Below are 22,587 nucleotides of genomic sequence, written 5' to 3'. Positions count from 1 at the left end.
ATACCATAATTTTTTAACGATGCCATTTCAAGTAATACATTTGGCTTATGAAAGTAATTTTGGTTTAGTCTGGGATTTAAAATATTTATAAACGTTTTATTTTATTTGATATTTGATTTCGGGGGGAAGTCGTCGGCGATGACGTGACGTCGATGAAGGCGTTGATCGTCGCTCTCGCTGGGAACTGACAAGAGGAACGGAAAATGGCGGACCTTGAAGACGTTACGCTGGACGGGAGACCGCTCCAGTCCCTTCGAGTAGCGGACTTAAAGGCCGCTCTCGAGGAGAGGGGGCTGTCGAAGAGCGGCCAGAAGAATACTCTCATCAAAAGACTCAAGGGGGTGAGTTTTACTGCGATATATGGTGCCACGGTCGCTGCAAGCTAACGTTAACGAAGAGACGGGCTGATGCTCTCTCGAGGGCCGACAACTGAGTATCGTTACTGCTGAGCGTAGTAGAGTTATCGAGGTTAAAGCTCATTCACCAGCTGTAAATGTCTTTATTTTGTCAGCGCTGTGGTTATGCAGTGCTGTGGCCCTGTAGAAATGTTCCAGCTACGGAAAGACTGGCACTTCACTCAACTTATCGGCTAATCCTAAACTGTGTCTCGGGTTGATGTTGTCCCGTTAGCTCGTTAGCTCTCCTGGCTAACGCTATGAGTTGATCAGTGGCCTTAGCGACTCGCTTGCTGCTGTGTATGCTGCTTTTAACGATGTGTACACTGCTCTTGTGAGTTTGTCCAGCAGATTAACATTTCACCACTTAGAGTTAATGAGAAAAACGACAACTTTTAGCGGCTAACCCGCAATTTTTAATTAACGTTCTTGCCGTTTTTGTTGGTAAACGCATTGGCTAGTTTTAGGAGTAGTTTCCCTCAAAATCTGCAGCAGGCCCGTGAGCTGCCGTTGGTCTTGAGCTTGTTTGTTTTTCATTGCGACAGATCGTCAAACCTTATTAAGATAGCTAAGGCGTTCTTTTCTTTTTGTTACTGGGCAGTCCCGATTGCATTATTTCACTGAGCCATCAACGCTTTACTGTTTGTTTGCGTTGCGTTTATATAACCTATATTACGCCAGACAGTGGTTCTTTTCTCACAAAACCCAGAATATGTTGATTATTTTAGTCGTAGTTACCAGCTAACGTACTTGCAAAGCTCATATAAAGCCATTGGGTTATTAACAGTTTCGTCCTACCAGCATCTGATAATGACAGTGACATTATAATGGACATAATAGCAATGTAAAAGATCAACTATGTCTACGTGCAAAGTAATAGATCATGAATAAAGTAGTAGTAATAGTGCATAGATTTATACAAGGTGTTTCATTGGTGATCAATGAAATTTAAGATAAGTTGATCACTGGTTGGTGTTTGACCACAGCTTTAGAGTAACCTTGTCAATTATTGTTTGACAGACTCCCATGTCCTTTACCATCTTACATGGGAACATTGTTGCATATCATCCTCCTTCGTTTGTCAACAAGTTTTGTAGTTTCTCACAACCGCAGGCTTTCTAAAAAAAGTATCAAAGACAAAATTCTCCAAGTCTAACATTATTATAAAAGAGGAGCAGCGATGCTTAAGGATATTTGTTACATTTAGTACATAGAAACTCATTATATTTTGTCAAGGGCGGAAATATCAGCGGATGTGATAAAACATACTACTGAATAGAGTGCAGCTACAAGGTTGCCCATGAAAGAGTGTTCTCCTTTTTTCTAAAAACATCTCTTATCTCACTAACAGGCTCTCATGCTGGAGAACTTGCAGAGGACCTCCACAGCTCATATTGGACTACAGCCAAACTCTCAGGTGTGAATCTCAAAGATAGTTTTAGTTTCATATAAAAGGCTGAAGTGTCTTGATAAGTGATGGCCTTTTATGTATATATGGCAAACCGTGCATTTACACAACCTCATAAATGTCTGCAAAAAGTATGCGTTATTAGCCTTGAGATCTTGCATTGTATTTCAAAATTTCTCTGTGTGTTTAGATTGGTGAGGAAATGAGCCAGAACAGCTTTATAAAGCAGTATCTGGCTAAGCAACAGGAGCTACTGAGGCAGCGTCTGGAGAGAGAGGCTCGTGAAGCATATGATACAAATGGCAAGTTGTGTTGAATAAAATACTGTACACATTATGGATGGTTATTGTAAAATCTTGTGATTTTTATGTTTATTTCTCTTTTGTGAACAGAGCAAGAGGAGCACGCAGAAGTCAACAATAGTACACCGTGTCCTCCTCCAGCCCAGGTTAGATTGTACTTTCTCTTCTTAAGTGTTAGGTGTAAAAGTAACTTTCTGATTAAACTTGTGGGAGGGGATAATAAATAAATCTGCGCTCCCTTTCTGTTCTTGTCAGGATGTCACACCAGCATTACCCGAGCAGCACAAGCCAGCTGGCACCTCTGGTGAAGAGGGATTGTTGGGTGCGGTAAATGAGGGCCAAGCAAACAGAAACCAGGAGGCTGACATGTCCAGTCCACCTGCTTCTGGCTCTGTGCCCATGCGTGTTCCTGCCGCTGAGCAAAGGCCAGAGAGAGGCTCTGCATCAAGTGAAGTCCCAGGTGACAGCGACGATGACGACAGCGAGGATGGTGACGAGGACGGTGACGATGACGACTGGGACAGCAGCGCTCGAAGGAGAAACTTCAGAGAGCCAGCCAGGGGACCCACAACAAGGGAGAGGTCTGCAGCGTCCCGTCAACCGCAGCAGCAACACATCCCTTCTCTTTTGTCACCTCAACTCCGCCAGCCAACACCGCCTCCTTCCCCTCCACCAGAATTATCATTCCCTTTGCCTGACACCCCTAAACAGAGTCCACCTAGTCCAGATGTTCCCCAAGCCAGGCGTTCCCCCAGTTCTTCCAGCTCTGGTTCCTCCAGCGGTGGTAGCCGTAGTAGCAGCCCTGAGCCACAAAGGAGTGGACATGCTGAACGCAGGCCTGGCCCACTAACCCTTCTGGCACGTAAAATGGAGTCAGAAGGTGCTTTCTCCGGAGGAGGATGGCATGGCACTGATGGCGAAGCTGATAGGCAAGAAAGCAATTCATCCTCAGCTACATCATTTCCTGGCAGAGGACCACCAGAGAGCCTGGTATCTGCCACCACTCACACCTCTAACACTGCAGAGCATGTACCATTTCCAATAATGCCAGGCACCAATCAGGGTGTTACAGGAGCACATTCAGCCCATATTCAAGTACCTGTGAGTACACTTGAGCCCACTGTGCCTGACGAGAGGGTCAGAGAGATGGAGTCTGACCTAGAAAGACAAGAGAAGCTGAGAAAACGTCGGCAAGAACGTACCGCGGCGGAAGAGCGAGAGAGAGCCCTAGCACTGGAGCGAGAAAGAGAGCAAGCTTTGGAGAGAGAGAGGTTTGAGCAACAGCAGGCCTTAGAAAAGGAAGAGAGAGAGAAGGCTTTGCAGAAGGAGAAGGAACTTGCTCTAGAAAAAGAGAGACAGGAGAGGGAGCAAGCTTTGGCTAAAGAGAGGGAAGAGCAAATGAGGGCCTTGGAGCTTGAAAGGCAGGCTGAGCTTCAAAGACTTAAACTTCTGGAGCAAGAACGGCTGCAGAGAGAAAGGGAGGAGAGGGAAAAGCGCGAGAGAGAAGAAATGGAGAGAGCAGCTTTGGAGCGTGAGCGAGAAAGGCTAGAAAGAGAAAGAGCTCTGGAGGCTGAGAGGATTGAGAGAGAAGAGGCTCTGGAACGGGAAAGGTTAGAGAAGGAAAAGGCTTTGGAGCAGGAGAGGATAGAACGTGAAAAAGCCTTAGAGCAAGAGAGGATCGAGAGAGAAAAGGCTCTAGAGCTAGAAAGGTTGGAGAGGGAGAAGGCCTTGGAGTTGGAGAGAAGAGAAAGAGAAAAAGCTTTAGAGCTAGAAAGGCTGGAGAGGGAGAAGGCCTTGGAGTTAGAGCGAAGAGAAAGAGAACGAGTTGAAAGAGAGAAAGCTTTAGAGCGAGAGAGGATAGAGAGGGAAAAGGCCTTGGAACGAGAGAGGGTGGAAAAAGAGAGGGCAGAGAGACGGGCGGCTCTTGAACAGGAGAGAATTGAGAAAGAGAGAAAGGAAAAGCTAGAGAGAGCCCTACAGCAAGAAGAACTAGAAAGGGCAAGAAAAGAGATGGAGAGAGCTCTGGAGCAAGAAAGGGAAAAAGCTCTTGAACATGAAAGGCTGGAGAATGAGAAAGCAGTGCAGAAAGAAAAGGAGGAGCGGGAGAGGAAGCTGGAGCTGGAGAAAGATAAAACTGGGGTGGCTGAAAAGGAGAGTGAGAGTCACCTTTCTCCATCCAAATGTGGCCTTGAGGCTGGTCTCACATCCCTGCCAACTCCTCACCCCCTCTCCACAGGACCCGCTATAAACTCGTCAGCAGAGGCAGGAGACCGGGAACAAATCCGTGCTCCAGAACCCCAGAGCAAAGGCCAAGCAGCAGAGTGTAGTGCAACCATTTCAACAACATCTCTTTCACCACACTCGTCATTTAAAAAATTCCGGTTCGTAATGGACCGAGCACAACCCTCACCCACGTCTATGGTTATTAAGCGGCCCCGTACATTTTCTGATAGCCCACAGCCTCGCACCTCACCTGTCACTTATCCCACCACTGTTGGGAAAGGACAGTCTGAAGGACATAGGCCCTCAGTTAAACAGGAAGATTCAGAGCTACGGACAAATCAGCAGGTTGCTGCTGCACCACCGGGATCTGTGAGGATCCAGTCTGAGGAGGACACTGCTGTTATTACTGAAATGGGTCCCAAAGAAGAAAGAGCCACAAGGCTAGTGTTGGAGGATAAAGAACAGGCAGCTTCAGGAAAGACTGAACAGGCTGCCAAGGAGTCCATCAAAAAAGTAAAAGAAGCTGATGAAAGCAAGGGTTTGTCAAGCTCAGTGAGTGGAGCGGAGCAGAGAGGAAGAGATTCAAAGAAGGAAAGGATACGAACAAGACAAAGATCATCATCCGATTCCTCTTCCTCAGAATCGGACTCTGGGTCCTCATCTTCTCAATCATCCGGTTCATCCTCGTCCTCTCAAGAGAAAAAGAACTCCACCTCCAGAGTTACAAAGGTAAGAATAAATGATCTGTCTTGTCTGTCTTTGGCATTAATGCAAAGTTGTATTAAATCTATATAAACCAAACTAAATTAGTTCCAAAATGAACATATTTGGATAAATATCCATCACCTTAATAATCAAGGTATAAAATCCACCTGTGTTGTTTCCAGCAGTTGGACATATTCTGAATTTACATAGAGCTTGAACAATGGCACCATACACATTTGCAGTCATTAATCATGATTTGGCAATGGTATAGATGCTTGACTATTTATTTGTGTCACACTTGTGACTATAAAGTTGTATAATATACCAATTTATTTATCTTAAATCATATTGTTGCTCAGATTGCATTTCTCCACAGTCTGCTGAATTCTTTATGCTAAAATTATTATTTTTTAATCATTTAAAAAGAAGGCTACTTTACTTTTAAAGGGATCTGTATTCATTGGGTGTAGTGGGCTCTCAGCAGAGTGGTATTAGTCTCTGATCACAGCAGGTGTTTTCTGGCAGTATCTCTGAATACAAGCGAGTGGGTACAATTTTTCAATTTAATTTTTTTTTATCTGTTAAAACTGTCTGGTTTGCGTTTAAGACGCTGTTGGCTATAGTTCCTTACCGTATTTTCACGACCATAAGACGCACTGTACTAAAAGGCGCAGTCTCAGTTATGTGTGCCATTACTGTATTTAACACACACATAAGGCGCACTGGATTATAGGGCGCATACAAGTACCGTATGCGTATTTAAAAATAAAGCGGGAGCAAACCTGAGTTCGGTACCTTACTCACATTTCTATTACCGGTAATCATCATCATCAACAACACACAAGCATACAAGTGTGCGTATTTAAAAATAAAGCAGGAGCAAAACAAAGTTTGGTACTCACATTTTTATCATCAATCAAACCCATGGAAGTCCTCTGTGTCTGCTAAATCTCCATCAAACATTCCAGGTTCACTTTCTTCACTGTCAGAGTCACTTTCCGTGCCGTGCGGCTCCTCGGAAATGATGCCGGCGTTTGCGAAAGCTCGAACAACAGTGCCAGCAGACATGTTAGCCCAAGCATCTACAATCCATTGGCAAATTGTGGCGTAACTCGCCCGGCGCTGCCTTCCACTCTTGGTGAAACTGTGGTCTCCATCGGTCATCCATCGCTCCCAGGCCGCTCGCAGCCTTACTTTGAACGGGCGGTTCACACCGATGTCCAGCGGTTGGAGTTCCTTTTGTCAGGCCTCCCGGAATGACAGCAAGCTCACAGTTAATTTGTTTCACTAGTTTTTTCACATCGGCTGTGAGATGGGCACGCATAGAGTCACAGATTAAGAGCGATGGATGGTGATGCGTGGAAAAAAACCACCTGGTCTCCTTACATACACCTCCCTCAGCCAGTCTTTCATCATTTCCTCATCCATCCAGCCCTTTTCATTTGCCTTAATGATGATTCCTGCTGGAAACTTCTCTTTAGGCAAAGTCTTTCGCTTAAAAATCACCATAGGCGGCAAGCACAACAGTAAAAGAAGACTTTTCGTGCCCCGTTGTGCGTATCGCTACCGTGCTGGTCCCCTTCTTCTCCACAGTGTGACTCACCGGGATGTCAAAAGTGAGCGGGACCTCATCCATGTTTGTGATGTGGCTGGGCTGGATGTGTTTGTCGGCGATGTGTTTGCTGCAGTAGGAGCGGAAGAATGGCCAGCTTTTCATTATAATCCGCTGGAAGTTGCTGCGCTACCGTAGTCCTGGTCTGGATGGAAAAATGGCACCGTTTCATAAAACGAAAGCACCAGACGGACCTCCTTGGAAATGTTCAATGTTCATCTCTTCAGCTAGTGAAACTGCTTTTAGCCGAATGGTGACCGCTTCTCCCGCTCGTTCTTTGCTCGATGATCCACCGCTCGAGTCTTTCCTCCAACTCAGGCCACCTCGCCTTATGTCCGTGGAAACTCAGCTGCGTTTTCTTGACCTGCCGGAGCTTGTTTTCTAGCTTCCTCCATTTGCGAACCATCGATTCGTTAATCTTAAATTCTCTCGCCGCTGCTCGATTTCCATGTTCCTCCGCGTAGCTGATGGCCTTCAGTTTAAACTGTGCTTCGTAAGCGTGTCTCTTTGCCATTTTCAGGGTTGTTAAAACAACGATGTCCTGCATAATGCACATACCTGTATAAAAGAACAGGTATGTGCGATTGTCCCGGTATATACAATCAACGCCCACACTTCACCCTTTAGCGCTCTCATGGTGTTCTCTACTACGTCCTCCTTACAACACACAGGGCGCACTGCGCTATAGGGCGTGCCGTACTTTTTGAAGAAAATCTAAGACTTTTAAGTGCGCCTTATGGTTGTGAAAATACGGTAGTTTAATACTTGTGGGGCTAAATCCAAAGTTGTGCTTGATGCATAAATAGCACAAGTCAGATGACAACATTTGTATCCCTGTACTAATTTTATCAATGTTTAATCATCATGTGAGTTGCAAGGTAAATAAGAATAAAAGGTAACTCAAGACTCTGTTGACTAGGCTAGTAACCAATTTTTATTTGGTATAGTATTGTTTTTTTTCCTCGTCAAACTTTGTTTTTGCAAAAAGAAAAAAGAGAACTTCCATTTGCATCAGTCACAGCCTCACACCCATTTAGTAGTCTATTTGTTTATTTGCTGGGGTAACATTTCACTCTGTGTTGCCTGAAACATCACCATTAATGTGGATCAGTGTCTTAACAGTTAAACTACTCTCTCACCTGCTCAGTACAGTTAAGATACCTGGAGAATGCTAACCACTCCGTTGTGAATAGTAGCTTACTGCTTCTTCTCTAATAGTTTTCTATAGTTTGGAGCTGTGTCTTGGGTCATTGTCCTGTAAGGCAATTGGCTCCAGTCAAAGGCAATGGCTCACGCAGTTTTGCAAAAATGGAGTGATGGCTGTCCTTGTTCTACAACTATTTCATCCTGTGCAAAACTCTTATTTTACCAATGCCAGAGCACCCAAATTCATCCGTTTTATCCGTCATGACAGGTGGCATCAAACACCCCTTCAGGTTCTTTTACAGATGTTCTTCTGTGTTTTTTCTACCCAGTCACCTCAAACTTGGAACTTTATGTTCAAAAGCTTTTCTTATTTTGTAATTCTTCAGTAGCTGTGCTTGCCTTGCCATCTTAATCTTTTCCTTTTATTGGCCGCTCTCAGATATAGCTTTACTTACCAACTCTAGTAATGATCAGCATCTTGGATTTCATTGATGTTGAGACTGTGGGTGGGGGTGGTTCTGCGGGCGGCTCTTTTTAGAGGCGCTGCTAATTTTGTTTAACAAACCAGCGACTCAGATGCCCTGTTCTGTACATCACTGGGGCCCCTCGTTTCTTTTTCTTTTTTTTTTTCTTTTTTTTTTCTTCAGTTTGTGTCTGTAGATTGTGAAAATATCATAAACATTCTTTCATGAAGTCGACAGTTTTTTCCTGTGTTTTTAGGGGGGATAACAGCCTTTATCAAGGACAGAGTTTTAGAATCAAGCTATTTCCTTTGCTGTTTTGCTATATAGTCCTCAATTCTGCTAACTCTGATAAAGCCAAAATTTTTGCTTCTTTAAAAAAAATGAAACAATAAATCAAAAAAGATTTTAGTTGTGCACACATGGTGAAATATTTTTTTTCCTGATAATTAATTATTAATACATGAAAAGGATTAACAACCACTGAGGAAAGCAGGTGGAATGGTGTCCATCTCTTTATACTGCCACGTATTATTAAAACTGTATATGTAACTGTGAGTACTTGCATGACTAGCCCTTAGCATAGTGGTTAGCATAAGTAGGTGCAGAACCCTTGGAAAAGGGCTTCCAAGGAGATTTTGCTAAATCAAATATATACAGAGCTATATCCTGTGACCCGTGCTGAATAAAGGAGCAGACAAAAGCAGCTAGCAATAAAGGTTGTCATTTATTGTTTCCATTGATTTTTAATGAATAGAATAAAAAGATTAATTGCCATTTACCATTTCTGAATAATCATATTATTATAAATCATATTATTTAAACTGAAAATGTTTATTTTTTTAAAAAAACTTACCATGCCTATTTTGTAAAAATAAATTCAAAGTAGACTTTATATATTTTTGCTCCAATGCAAAAAAAATAAAATAAAATATTGAACTGCTCTCTTTTTTTCCTTCAAGGAGGAGACATCTAAAAGAGATTCCTCAACACAGCACATGGCGGCTCAGCATGAGGATGTAAGGAAATCCTCAAAAACCTCTACCTGCAAAAGAGAGACGTCTGCAGAGAAGGCTAACACAACTGCAGATGGAGACAGTCACAACGTGGTAAGTTGCTTAGAATAAGTTCCCCAGAAGATTCACCTTGTCACAATATCTGTGTCAGAATGGGCAGGTCTTTGATAATAAAACAGATTTGCCATAAATGAACCACACTGTCTGCTCTTCATCTTATTCCCTGCCCTTTAAAATTCCCAGGCACAGTTTTCCAAAGCACCGACTGGAGAAGAAAAACATGGGAAGAGAACAGACAGTGAGGAAGAGGAGGAAAAGGACAAACAAAGGTCTGGTTTTCAGTCCCAGTTTTCTGAAACATATCTTATAGTTTGTTTGTGTGTCAGATTTACTCACTGGGATCAGTGTATTTGTGCTCTTATTAACATGCAAGTATAGAGGCTGTTAACAATGCTCAGTAACTATTTGACCTCTTCTGCATCATGAGTGGGGATTTGCCAGTTTGGCCCTGTTAGGTGGACGGTGGGCCAGTCTGTTCAAATTAGCTTTGTTGCTCTGTATACCACACAACACACCAAACACTAATGCACTCGCTGCTAATTGAAGAGCTACAGCAAAGGCTCAGTTGTTTAGGGGGTCTCTCTCCCTCCCCTCCCCCTCTTTATATTCAGTTTAAAACTGGTTGGAAAGATATATTTTATTTTTACTTTAGAAAGTGTTGTTGTCAGCTAGATTTATAGTTTTCATTTCACCAGTCTCTTCAGCTCCATTCCACATGTGCCCGTGTGACAGTAGATGCACTTGGAGTAAAGAGCTGGAAAGAAGAAGCTAGTGGGACAGTAAATGACAGCCGTAGGCGTCAGGCTGATGCCCACAGTAAGCTGAAATGAGACTAGTGCAGCTAATTAGGTGAATAACAAATATAAAATTTAAAAAATGTATTTTGGTCCTGAAGCCATTTATCATTTTATTTACAAATAAATATAGGAGTTGTATTTATTTCATGTATGATGTTCTCTGTACCTGAAGTGATGGCATTATAACTCTCAGAACTGGAAAAATTTGGACTGATAGTTCCTTAATTGTCAATACAGTCAAAATAAACATTTCTTGAAACATGAATTGATTACATTGCTGTGTAGAGGTTTTCCACTTTCTGAAAAAACAAACAATGGATAACAATGGCAAAGAAGTTTCATCTCCTATGATATATTATGTCAGTTAAGGTTCTTAAATCTAAACTAGGGACAAGACCAAATTTGTGAATAGCCTTGATCTTCAGCCCCTCCGGTGGCACTGGAGTAAAATCAGACTTGAGTCTGTAGAGGAAATTGCTGCCTGAAGTGTCAAGTAACACAGTTTGTCCCAAAATCCACAAATACAAATGAAAAGCATCATAGAAAAACAATATGATAGATGAGCAACATTGGGTAGGAAACCTTTTTCACATTCCAGTGCTTGCTTTACCCTTTTGTTTTACCTTCTTCTTAAGGACCTTTTAAGATGTCTCTTCTTATTACAAAAAAAATACAAAAACAAAATGATAGAAACATGTTTTTGGCAGATTTAAAAATAAAAAAAAAAGTTTAAAAAATTTAAAAAACAAAACAAATTGTAATAAAACACTGGATTAACTCCACATAGGTCAACACATTCACCACTCCAAACATACAAAGCTACTAATAAAATTACTGCCCTGGGGCCTCCTCCCGGTGGGACATGCCTGGAACACCTCACCCAGGAGGTGCCCAGGGGGCATCCTTGTCAGATGCCCGAACCACCTCAGCTGGCTCCTTTCGATGTGGAGCAGCAGCTGCTCTACTCTGAGCCCCTCCCGGATGGCCGAACTTCTCACTCTATCTCTAAGGGAGAGGCCAGCCACCCTTCGGAGGAAGCTCATTTCTGCCGCTTGTATCCGCGATCTCGTTCTTTCGGTCACTACCCACAGCTCGTGGCCATAGGTGAGGGTAGGGACGTAGATCGACCGGTAAATTGAGAGCTTCGCTTTTACACTCAGCTCCCTCTTCACCACGACGGACCGGTGCAGCGTCCGCATTACTGCAGCCGCAGCCCCAATCCGTCTGTCGATCTCCGGCTCCCTTCTCCCATCACTCGAGAACAAGACCCCGAGATACTTGAACTCCTCCACTTGGGGCAGGAACTCATCCCCGACCCGGAGTGGGCACTCCACCCTTTTCCGGCTGAGAACCATGGCCTCAGATTTGGAGGTGCTGATCCTCATTCCCGCTGCTTCACACTCGGCTGCGAACCGTTCCAGTGCGAGCTGGAGGCCCTCACCCGATGAAGCCAACAGAACCACATCGTCTGCAAAAATCAGAGATGAGATTCTGAGGCCACCAAAGCGAAAGCCCTCCGCCACTTGGCTGCGCCTAGAAATCCTGTCCATAAAAATTATGAACAGAACCGGAGACAAAGGGCAGCCCTGGCGGAGCCCATCACCCACCGGGAACGAGTCCGACTTATTGCCGGCAATGCGAACCAAGCTCTTGCAACGGTTATATAGGGATCGAATGGCCCGTAGCAATGGGCCAGACACCCCATATTCCCGCAACACCTCCCACAGGACGCCCCGAGGGACACGGTCGAATGCCTTCTCCAAGTCCACAAAACACATGTAGACTGGTTGGGCAAACTCCCATGCACCCTCAAGTTGTCAGAACTCAGCCTTATTCCAACATGGAATAAATTCATTTTCACACAATACCCCATTATGACAAAGTGGAAAAAAAAAGGTTGCTTGTAAATCTTGCAAATTTAATAATAACATTTTTTAACATGTAGATAAGTATTCACAGCCTTTGCTCAATATTTTGTTTAAGCACGTTTGGTAGCAATTATAGCGTCAAGTTTTGTTTTGTTTTGTTTTTTAAAGTAAGCTTGCCGCACCTATTTTTGGGCAGTTTCTCTCATTCTTCTTTGCAGATCCTCTAAAGCGCCATCAGATTAGGTGGGGCGTGTCAGTGCACAGACGTTTTTCAGATCTTTCCTGAGATGTACAAGCAGGTTCAAGTCTGGGTCTGGGTGGGCCATTCAAGGACATTTAGAGCGGTCACAAAGCCACTGTGTGGTTATCTTGGCTGTGTGCTTGGAGTCGTTGTCCAGTTGAAAGATGAATGTGATGAATCTGAAGATTAATCAGATGTACAGAATGCTCTGGAGCAGGTTATGAAGGATGTCTTTGTGCATTGCTGCGTTCATCATTCCTTGACCCTGACAAGGTCCCAGGTGTCAAAAAACATCCCAACAGCATGATGTTGCCACCACCATGCTTCACTGTAGGGATGGTAGTGGCCAGTTGATGAGTCATGCTTGGTTTCCTCCACACACAAGAGGCTTGGCTTTTTTTTTTTTCATCAGACCAGAGAATTTTGTTTCTCGTGGTCTGAGAGTCCTTCGGGTGCCTTTTGACAAACTCTAGGTGGGCCGTTTGTGCCTTTTACTGAGGAGTGGCTTCTGTCTAATTGCTGGAGTGGTGCTGAAATGGGTGTCCTCCTGGAAAGTTCTCCTCTCTCAACAGAGCAACACTGGAGCTCTGTCAGAGTGACCATCGGGTTCTTGGTCACCTTCCTGACTAAGACCCTTTTACCCTAATTGCTCAGATCGGCTGGGTGGCCAGCTCTAGGAAGAGACCTGGTGGTTCCAAACTTTTTCCATTTACAGATTATGCATAATCACTTATTAGCATCAGTCTTTGATTAACTCTTATTTACAGATATGCATTTTTCTTTCTATTGCAGCATGCAGATAACTAAAGAATATTTTTTAACATAACAACGACATAATTGTAACTATAATGTAATTACTAAATTAAGTAAGAAGTAAGTAAGATGTTAATGCTAGTACTCTAGGCAGTTTTTATTGTAAGTTTCATCAAGATGGATGATCAGTGTAAAAGAGAGGCCTACGATCATCATAGTAAGATTTCAGGTTGTTTCTCCTACAAAATATAATGTAGCTTTATTATGCTTAAACTGTCCTTTAGGCGCAAAGCTAGTGAAATGACCGAAAGCTTCTTTTTTTTTTCTTCTTCTTTTTTTAAATCTCATTATTTCATAAATATTTCTACTTAAAAAAAACAACAACTCCTCAATGGTAAGAGTGGAGTAATTATTTTGCACATCGCTATTTACATATTGTGGAAAAAGCACGTGAAAAAAAGCCAGTTCCGTGGACATTGTTTTATGAAATGACATACTGATGTGTTCACTTTAACGCTTCCATGATGTCATTATAATGAAGACCTGATAAAAACGGTGTAAGAAAAAAGGCTGGGCATTGAATTTCCCATCAGGCGATTGATGAGACTACCTTAAATCCGGCGTGCTAGAAAAGATGTGGGTCCTTTTTCTTTTTTTTAATACAAGATCTTTTTTTTCTTTATTCGTTGCAACATGGCTGTGCTCAGTCGGCGGGTTTAGCAGCCTATGCCGGCCTTTGGCTCTCCACACCGCGGCTCAGCTAGACAGCAGGCGACACTTTGTCCGCTGCAGGTTCCGGTTGACAGCCGCTGCGGTCATGGACGTATTCACAGAGGAGTAGTGTTCGGAGAGAGGAAGACAGCAGGGAGGGAAGAGAAGCGGTTCGTTGCGACGCAGTCGTTTTAACGGCAGTCGCAGTCTGTGTGCTGCGTGTGGAGCGAGCACGGCGTGGTCTCAGTGGTGTGAAGTTCCCCAAGTTGATTTCAGTCGCAATGAGTGGACTTGTTCGCGTGTGCTTTCACGAGGATGGTGTGACGACGTGAGGCGTACGCTCATTCGTCAGGTACCGTGTAGCTGTGGTGCGTGTCGGATCTGGACGGGCGCAGCTTGGCTAAATAAGGAGTGTGGTAACTGCGTTTAATTTCTGTTTTATTTTTCTCGCCTCGGCTCAGTTCTTTAACCCTGAGGGGGACGATAGCAGCGCATTTGATGTGGTCACCAACGTGTGATGCGGTGAAGGCGCAGTAATTTTAGCATCTGCTGGTTGCTGTTTGTGCATTACATTGGAGTGGGTCCACTTGCTGAGATTTTAACGCGTTTTTATGCTGTGTTGTGGTTCCTTGACACGTGTTTGAGAAAACGTGAATTTTTGAATTATGATTGCAGTGTAATGACATTTAAAGGACTAAAGTATTAATTTTGCATGCACTGCCCAGCTACTGGCAATATTTACAAAGGCATATCCATTTTAAATCAGTTTTAATTTAGGAATCAATTAAGTTTCTGATTTTAATCCTTTTGTTCCTATTGCTAGGAATATTTTTAATACTTTAGATTTGACATGTTTTGTTTTTGTTAAACATTTACATAGTGTTTTGATTGCTTGTGTTAAGCTATTAATTTAATATTTTTAACATCTTATGAGTGAGTTTTCTTTCTTCATACTGATGATCTTTTTTTCCTTTTTTACCTCTTTTCTTTGATGTGTATTTATTTTTAACAATATGCAGGCAGATGAAGGAGACTACCATGGCAGATCCAGAGAAATTTCAAGAAACCAGTGAGGAGGTAAGGCACCTGGAGAATCCCAAATCATTTCAGTTCTGAAGGCTTTCATTAATTAAGTACTTTGCAGGGCAGATGCAGTTTTTAGGGATGTTCCTCGTGACTAATTTACTAGTTGTTTAAACAAGAGAGAAAGCTTAGCTATTCATCTACTTGAAAAGACAGAAAACTCTGACTATATTAAAAACTGGACACAAATTGATCGACAAATTTCAACATTGGCCCAAAAAGTATTGCATGTGTGTTTGTGGAACTATATGAACTATAGTATGAACTGTAACAATGTCCTGCACCACAGTGCAGTGTGATTACTCGGGGGTTTAGTTCCAGTTTATTCTGACACAAACGATATTTATTTATTTTTAAACAGTGCTGAAGAACAGCGATGGTTCGCTGTCTCGGCTGTCATCGGTTTACTTTCCCCCCCTCGCTCGTTACTTTCCTCCACAGAGATGGGTAGAGAGACGGAGGCATAGCTGGTGTTAGCGCTGCAGGCAACATGAGTGGCCAGCAGCATCTTTGAAATGGCAACTGCTGTTGTATAGTAATAACATAATAATACATTTAACTGGCAGCCGTGTTTAAACGTCTAGTCAATTAGTCACAGGCATCCATAATAGTTAGATTTTTTTTAGTGCACTTTTTGAATTATTCCTAGTTTTTAAACATGTTACATTTTACTGTAAGTATTTAGATTTTTGTTTTGTTTTTAAACAACAAGAAAGGGTCATTAGAAGGTTTAATGGGCCATTTTCAAACTTGGTAGTATGTTAACCTTGGGTACTGTCATAGGAACAAACAGCAAGGGTGTTTTCTCACTGTGGCTGATGTTTAAACCCCAAATGATTCCTTTGTTATAAAGGTGCTCATGCTTCTTCCATTGCCCCTATTGGTACCTGCGTACTACCTCTGGCACTACTGCTACTGCTGCACCTGTTCCACTGTCCCCAAGAATCCAGAGTTGACCACAGATAAGCCCCAAAGTCTGCACTACAGAGGGACACCCCTGGCAACAAAGTCTGCCTCATTTTCACCGATATGGCTGACAGAAACTATTAATTGGACCAGAAGTTTTAAAAAGGGGGTTGGCTAGTCAATGTTGCCCACATCTTGCAGCCTGATTTTTACCAATCTAGCCCCACACCCTTAAAGTCTACATCGAGAGCATGAGGAAAGAAGCTTGCTCACTTAAGCCAAGTTCAAGGCTGCTGTGAACAAGTTTAAAGAAGTTTTTTTTTTTTTTTAATTATTATTATCAAAGACATTTTTTTAAATCTCATAACGATCAAAGAAAGTGGGCATTGTGGATTATGACCTGGAGAATGGTATGAAGGACATTTCGAGTTTTTGTGTATCTGTTGGAAGAGAGATCTGCTGCTTGGACACTTTTTCAGATAGCTTAAAGCAAATATCTGGACTGCAAGAGGCTGGGAATGTTTTCACCTGAAAAAGGACTTGCCATTTGTTGCTAGAGTTTTGCTACTATGTGACTGCTTCTTAAAGCAGAACTTTTAAGTCAAACTTATGGAGTTGTTCCACAGTGACTGTTGACAGCATTCATTATCTGGTCTCAATTTAAGTGGACTGATCACTCTCTTCTGCCAGTATAAAAGTCTGCCACATCTTTAAAAGGACTAACATCTGAAGACGACTGCTTTGGCCAAGAACATTTGAAAGCCCAAACCCAAATGAACTATTGAGCCCAACCTACCAGCCAGCAAGATTTCAGATTTTCATCCAGCCACCATTGATTGGACCTTTTGTTCCCTAAATACAGTACATGCAGTCGTGATTGGGCCATATCCAAAACAGTAAGGATCAGGTGTCAGGGAATAAGTAGATGTTTACTCAGTGCTGTATTTCATAGCTTATTTTGAATGTGTTTAATATTAATTTATATTCTTTTTAATCACTGATGGAGAATGAGCTTTGGATTTTTAATTGTGCCTCCTGCAGTTTAACAAAAATATTTCTAAACCCCTATTTGGTGATCTTGTGTATTAGTTTACTTTTAGCTGACTAAAGTAGTTAAATATTAGTTTTGTTGAACTAGTTGGAGTTTGTCTACAAACATTTAAAAAAACAAAACATTTTAGTGCTTAAATTGAAACATTACAGTTTCCACTAGGTCCTTGTTTTTTGTTTTTTGGGTTTTTTGGGGGGGGGGGGGGGGGGGGCTTGTTTTGGGTTTTGTTTTTTTTGTTTGTTTGTTTGTTTTTTTGTTTTTTTTAGAAAGTTCAAGTTTGAGAAGTTCAATCTTTAAAAGTAAGAAATATTTTCAAAAATCTACAGGTGTAGAGCTTCAAAAGTTAGGAGAACACATCATAAACATAAACAAACGCAACATAGCTTGCCATCAATAAACAACGAGTTTTAAGGCGAGGTGTTGTTTTCAGTTCTCTTTACCCACTTCTTGTTTTTATTCCACATTTTCTTCAACTTGACCATTTGTCTCATTCCATGGTGTCGGCGTCTCACCTCTCCCATGTATATCGGGTTGTTTCTATCTTCTTGTGTTTCAGAAATCAAAGGCCTTCTCAGCTCGTAAGATCTCTCTTAGCAGTGAGTACAACCTTTCACCTTGTTCCATTCTTTACTAACATTTGATTATTCATGTTGATATTGTGGCTTTTTCTCCTCATATTTGTATTAATCTAGTTTACAAATATTTTTGATAGGCGAGGTGCAGCATTGATACGCTAAGGTTTGAGAACACAGCAGCGTTAAAAAATTCTTAAATTTGGTTATTCAACAGAATATATAATTCAGTAATCATTCAAAAGACCATTGTCTGTATATATTTCCAGTTGATGTGTTGCATAAACGTCGAGCATTGTATTGATTCCATTACTTCCCAGGCAGTAAATCATCCCCGGGCACCAGCAGTGCAGAGGGTGAACAGGAGTCTGGGACAGTGGCTGGTCGCAAGAGGAGGTGGGGCTCCAGCACAGCTGTCACTGCCAAGAAACCTTCCATCAGCATCACCACTGACTCACTCAAGGTATTTGCAGCAAAGCATAATTTGTTTTACATTGTAGTTAACAGTAATTCTCACAGATGCATTGTAAACACTGTCTCGTAGAAAGCTTAACCATGTTGTTTCCTCACGCTTTGCCTGTAGTCTCTGATCCCAGACATCAGGCCATGTCTAGGACAGGAAGCAGTAGTTGACTTGCATCCAGAGGAAGCTGTCCTCTCTGGGGCTGATGATGAAGACAGGGAGCGCTCTGATCAGGACCTTCAGATTAGACGCACAGTTACACAGGTCACTGTTGTTAGTGTTTAACTACTGATTAACCTGACGCTAGTATCTTCACTTTCATTAAGTGTAAAGTGCTCTTTAAGATTGTTCGAGGTTATCTCTCAGTTGATTGCTTGGTGTGATATCTTGTATTTAAGGTGGTGCATTCAGAAAGCCAGGAGAATGGGCAAAGAGAAGCAAAGAGGAGCAGGCAAGAGGAGGCAGAGGAAGATGATCTACAGGTAGACCAAGAAAGGACAAAGGCTCATGAAGAGCAGATGGATACCTCTATTCCTGTAGCTGTTGAAACTCATTCACCAACACATACCAGCCATGATGTAGAAATCAACACTGGTAAGATATCCACCGTAAGATGGCTTCTCTGCAGAAATAAATTCATCAGAATTAATTAATGTATTCCTGAAATCTAATTTTCATATTACCTTATGTTTAAGAAAGTCAAATGGGTGCATAACAGAAAGGCTGACAGAAAGACTTGAATGATTCTTTATATGGATTCAAACAACTATTTTCAGTCGGTGCTGATTTCTGGCATGCCATCTTGGGTGTAGCAATTCAAATAGTTTAATTATTTGACACTTGATACAGATCTCTTGTCTCGGTAAAGGAAAATATGTTCTATTATAAGAACTACAAAGACAGTGATGTAATGGAGACACTTTGCTCACTGTTTTTCATTCTAGTGACCCCCAGCGACACCCTCATCCGTCGCTCCATCAGCCAGCAGAAAACAAGTGTTTCCATCACAATTGATGACCCTGTTCGCACGGCCAAGCAGCCCTCACCACCTCGCGGAAAAGTCTCCACTATTGTTCACATCTGCAACCTGGTGAGAGAATAGGACCCATGAACAAACCCACGTTGGGCTCAAATTTCTAAAATATGAGCTATAGGACATGGATTTTTGTTTTCTTTCTTTTGGGGTTGATTTTAGATTTTTATTTTTTTTATTTCATTTTTTTTGTTGAGGTATAAAACTTCCACAATATATTGTCTTCTACTGTCATAGACCCAGTTAATTTATAATAAATCAAAACAATTAAGTTAAAAGAATAATTGTATGGAAAGGTTTCAGTTTTTCCTCTTGTAATCTTGCTGACTTCTTATTGCATGTGTTTTTATTTAATTGTTCCACTGTGTTTATCTTGTTTGCAGTGTGTAAATTGTTAGTAGTCGCACTTTATTCATATTGTAATGGAGTCTGTGACACTGTTCAGGTGAGGCCATTCACTCTGGGACAGCTTAAGGAACTGCTCAGCAGAACTGGCAGTCTGATGGAGGAGGGCTTCTGGATTGACAAAATCAAGTCCCACTGCTATGTCACTGTAAGTTATTAAAAGCATTGAGTTATATATCTGCAGCTCAGACTGCTTTTAGACATTGGAAGTATTTTCTCTCTCTCACGGGTCCTCCACTATACTTTCCGTGTCTAGTATTCAAGTGTAGAGGAGGCAGTCGCCACACGAGCAGCTCTTCATGGCGTGAAATGGCCACAGAGCAACCCAAAAGTTCTCACTGTTGACTTCTGCCAGCAGGATGAAGTAAGAATATTTTTGTTTTGAGTTTTTTTCCCCCTCCATAAGTGTTAAATGTTTGGCTATCTGTAATCTGAACATGTCTCTGCCCTGTAGTTGGACTTCCACAAAGGTTTGGGTGCAGGTGACAAACCTGGAGCAGAGGAACATGGTCCTGGCTCCGGCCGTGGTCGAACATCGGGCTTGCCCTCTCTCCTTCCTGAGCGAGATCAGTGGGCTGAACGGGAACGCGAAATGGAACGCAGGGAGCGAGCTCGAGCAGAGCGGGAGTGGGATCGCGACAAGGTTAGAGAGTTTGGAAAACACGGAGAAGAGAAGGAGGGAGGTCCTCGAAGGTCGCGATCAAGAGAGAGGCGACGCAAGGAGAGGGGAAAGAGCAAGGAGAAGAAAGGTAAGACGTGGATTTAGACTCAGTGTACCGGGTCCGCTGCCAGAGGCCTGTTCTCTTGTCTAATGTTGTGTGTATTCTCTGTCAGAGAAAATAGCCGAGGATCCCCCTGCAAAGCTGCTTGATGACTTGTTCCGCAAGACTAAAGCTGCCCCTTGCATATACTGGCTTCCACTTACAGATGAACAGGTGATGAAACAAACCACTTCATACCTTTTGGGGGTTTTGGGGTTTTTTTTAAAAGCATTTTTTTTTTTTACATTTTCATTGTAGTTTGCCCAGCGGGAAGCTGCCAGAGCAGAACGGGCAAAAGAACGTGAGAAACGGCGAAAGGAGCAAGAAGAGGAGGAGAAAAAAAGGGAAGAGGAGCGCAAGGAGAGGGTGAAAACTGGAGGAGGCACAACAGAACGCAGTGAGGGTGAGAAAGACAAGGACAGAGAGAGAGACAGAGGTCGAGATAGAGACAGGGAGAGAGAGAGGGAAAGGGAGAACGACAAACGCAGGGATGGCTACCGTAGGCCCGGGGGCAGCGGGGCGGGCGGAGGCCGACGCTCACGCAGCCGCAGCGAACCACGAGAAAGGCGGCGCTAATGGCCAATCAACTGATGGAACTGTCCTAGAGACCGCCCTCCTCCATTTGCCTTTCACTACATGTACTTTGTTACAACTAAGACCCAACAGAGGACCAACCGATGTCGCTACCATCTCTCAAATTGTCATCTTCTTTTTTTATTTTAAAGCACATTTACACCTACACACATTTATGCTTTAAGGGGACCATGATCTTTTTTTTGCAGTGTTGTTTTTCAGAGCGCTGTCCGTGGCGTTACTGTCAAGGTTTGATATTTTTCTTTCTACATTTGCCTCTTTTTCTTCAGTTTTTGTCTTGACAGCATAGCTGTTTGACTCACTGGGTAATTTTGATTATTTAGCCCAACGTGCCCCATTTGCCTCATAGTGTGGGTGCCAATTATGATTTGCAGTCACTTGTTGTCGCCTCTGTGTTTAACAATTTGGATGAGGAATCCTTTTGTTGCTGCATGTAGTACAAGGCTCCTCCTGCCAGTCCTGCCTAAAGAGAAGACTCGGTCCTCTGCAGAGAGGACTGCATAAATCAGACAATACTGAAATAGGTGTGTTTGGCTTTTTGTACAGACTTAAGATTACTTCAAATCAAGTCTTTAAATGAGGCAGCTCTGGGGTATTTTTAAACAAGCGTGGAATAACTACTAAGGCAATGCAGTGTTCCTCTGTCTCTGTTAAGAGATGAGTTTATTCTCTGTGGGAGAGAATCTGTCTGTCACAGCTGACACAGATTATGTTTATGTCCTTATTGATTCTCCTCTTCTCCCTTTCCTCCTCTTCCTCCAGTACTCTGACCCTGTAGTCAGTACAGGCCTGAGAGGGGAGGTTGCATTATGAGTTTTCTCACCAATGGTTTTAATTATTATTTTTTTTTTTGTATCTTTATCATTTACAAAGATTTGTTTTTTGTTTTTTTGTTTTTGTTTTTTTAATTTCTTCTTGAGTACGCCTATCAGTGGTGAATGTACAAATAATAAAAATTGAAGTTTGAAACGACTGTGACGTTTCTTTCCGCTCTCCATGCTGATTGAGTTTGAAGTCAATTTTGTTTCTCTGTGATAACAGTTAAAAGTACTGTAGAGATGCAATACTAGGAATATGTGACTTCAGCAGTTATCCTTGGAATCCACAAGGTGTCAGTCACACCATGCTGTGGCTCAACTCATGTATCACTTTGGAATGAGAATGATCTAATGCTATTGGGTGACTCAGATTATTAACTTTTACCTGCTTTCTTAGTTGTTACAGTTTACTCAATTTACTAGCTGTCTTTGTGTCGCCCTGACTTTCTTTGTCTTTATTGTAAATGTGTCCACATTTCCCCTCTTCAGTTGCTTTGTGCCATCTCTCTGGGTCTTGACGTTTATCCTGCAGAGCTCAGCACTGCTCCTATGTAATTACAGCCTTATGGTCGCTGAGCATAACATTTTTTTGCCCTGATACAACTCAGTGTGGCTGGACTCTGCGAGGACCAGCAAATCGCTTGAGCTGGCATCTCTGGCAGACCAAGAGCAAAGTTCTAACTGGGGCAGCAAAGCTGGATTGACAAAGAGTTTCATCTGTAATGATGACATTTCACTTTTCAAATTCCACCCCTCTCTCACACAAGACAGCTCATAAACATCAAACAGTTCAGTATATAGTAGTTTATATTTAAGTATAATGACATTTTATTTACGTGGCACTTGCATAGTCTTACTGATCACTCAAAGCACTTATGACTGCAGGTTGGATATTTAACCATCCATTCACACAGCAACTTCTAAATCATTTACAGATCATCCTTGTCCAATTTGGAATCTCCACTTAATCTAACATGCATGTGTTTGGATTGTGGGAGAACCCCCACACAGACACAGGGTGAATATGCAAACTCCACACAGAATGGCCTCAGCTGGGCTTCAAACTAGGAGCTTCACATCACCATACCAGCTCAGGGGTGGGTCTGCAGTACTGGCCAAAATATAAAAAAAATCATGTCAGCCTTTTGAACCCTGGATTAAATAATATACTGTATTTTTCGCACCATAAGGTGAACTTAAAAT

At 42.4% G+C, this 22,587-nt stretch overlaps 1 protein-coding gene across 1 annotated transcript; it reads left to right on the top strand.

Annotated features, from left to right (window-relative positions):
- The first annotated feature begins 166 nt into the window (after positions 1-166).
- Positions 167-21,538, top strand: acin1a (apoptotic chromatin condensation inducer 1a). The gene is made up of 18 exons (XM_085438866.1): positions 167-341; positions 1,747-1,812; positions 1,994-2,105; positions 2,196-2,251; positions 2,361-5,057; positions 9,215-9,361; positions 9,512-9,597; positions 14,718-14,775; positions 17,295-17,334; positions 17,631-17,773; positions 17,894-18,037; positions 18,172-18,367; positions 18,718-18,863; positions 19,252-19,359; positions 19,468-19,575; positions 19,666-19,960; positions 20,046-20,146; positions 20,231-21,538. The coding sequence occupies exons 1-18, from the start codon at positions 204-206 to the stop codon at positions 20,546-20,548; spliced, it is 4,959 nt and encodes a 1,652-aa protein (XP_085294992.1). The 5' UTR covers positions 167-203; the 3' UTR covers positions 20,549-21,538.
- The last annotated feature ends 1,049 nt before the right edge of the window (positions 21,539-22,587 follow it).

This window comes from Copadichromis virginalis, linkage group LG18 (genome assembly GCF_057382275.1).
Source record: "Copadichromis virginalis isolate Kocher_CV1m ecotype Utaka linkage group LG18, C_Virginalis_male_GT1.1, whole genome shotgun sequence".
Classification (NCBI taxonomy): domain Eukaryota; kingdom Metazoa; phylum Chordata; class Actinopteri; order Cichliformes; family Cichlidae; genus Copadichromis; species Copadichromis virginalis.
Note: the sequence above shows the minus strand (reverse complement) of the source record. Positions and strands in the feature narration are given on the sequence as shown.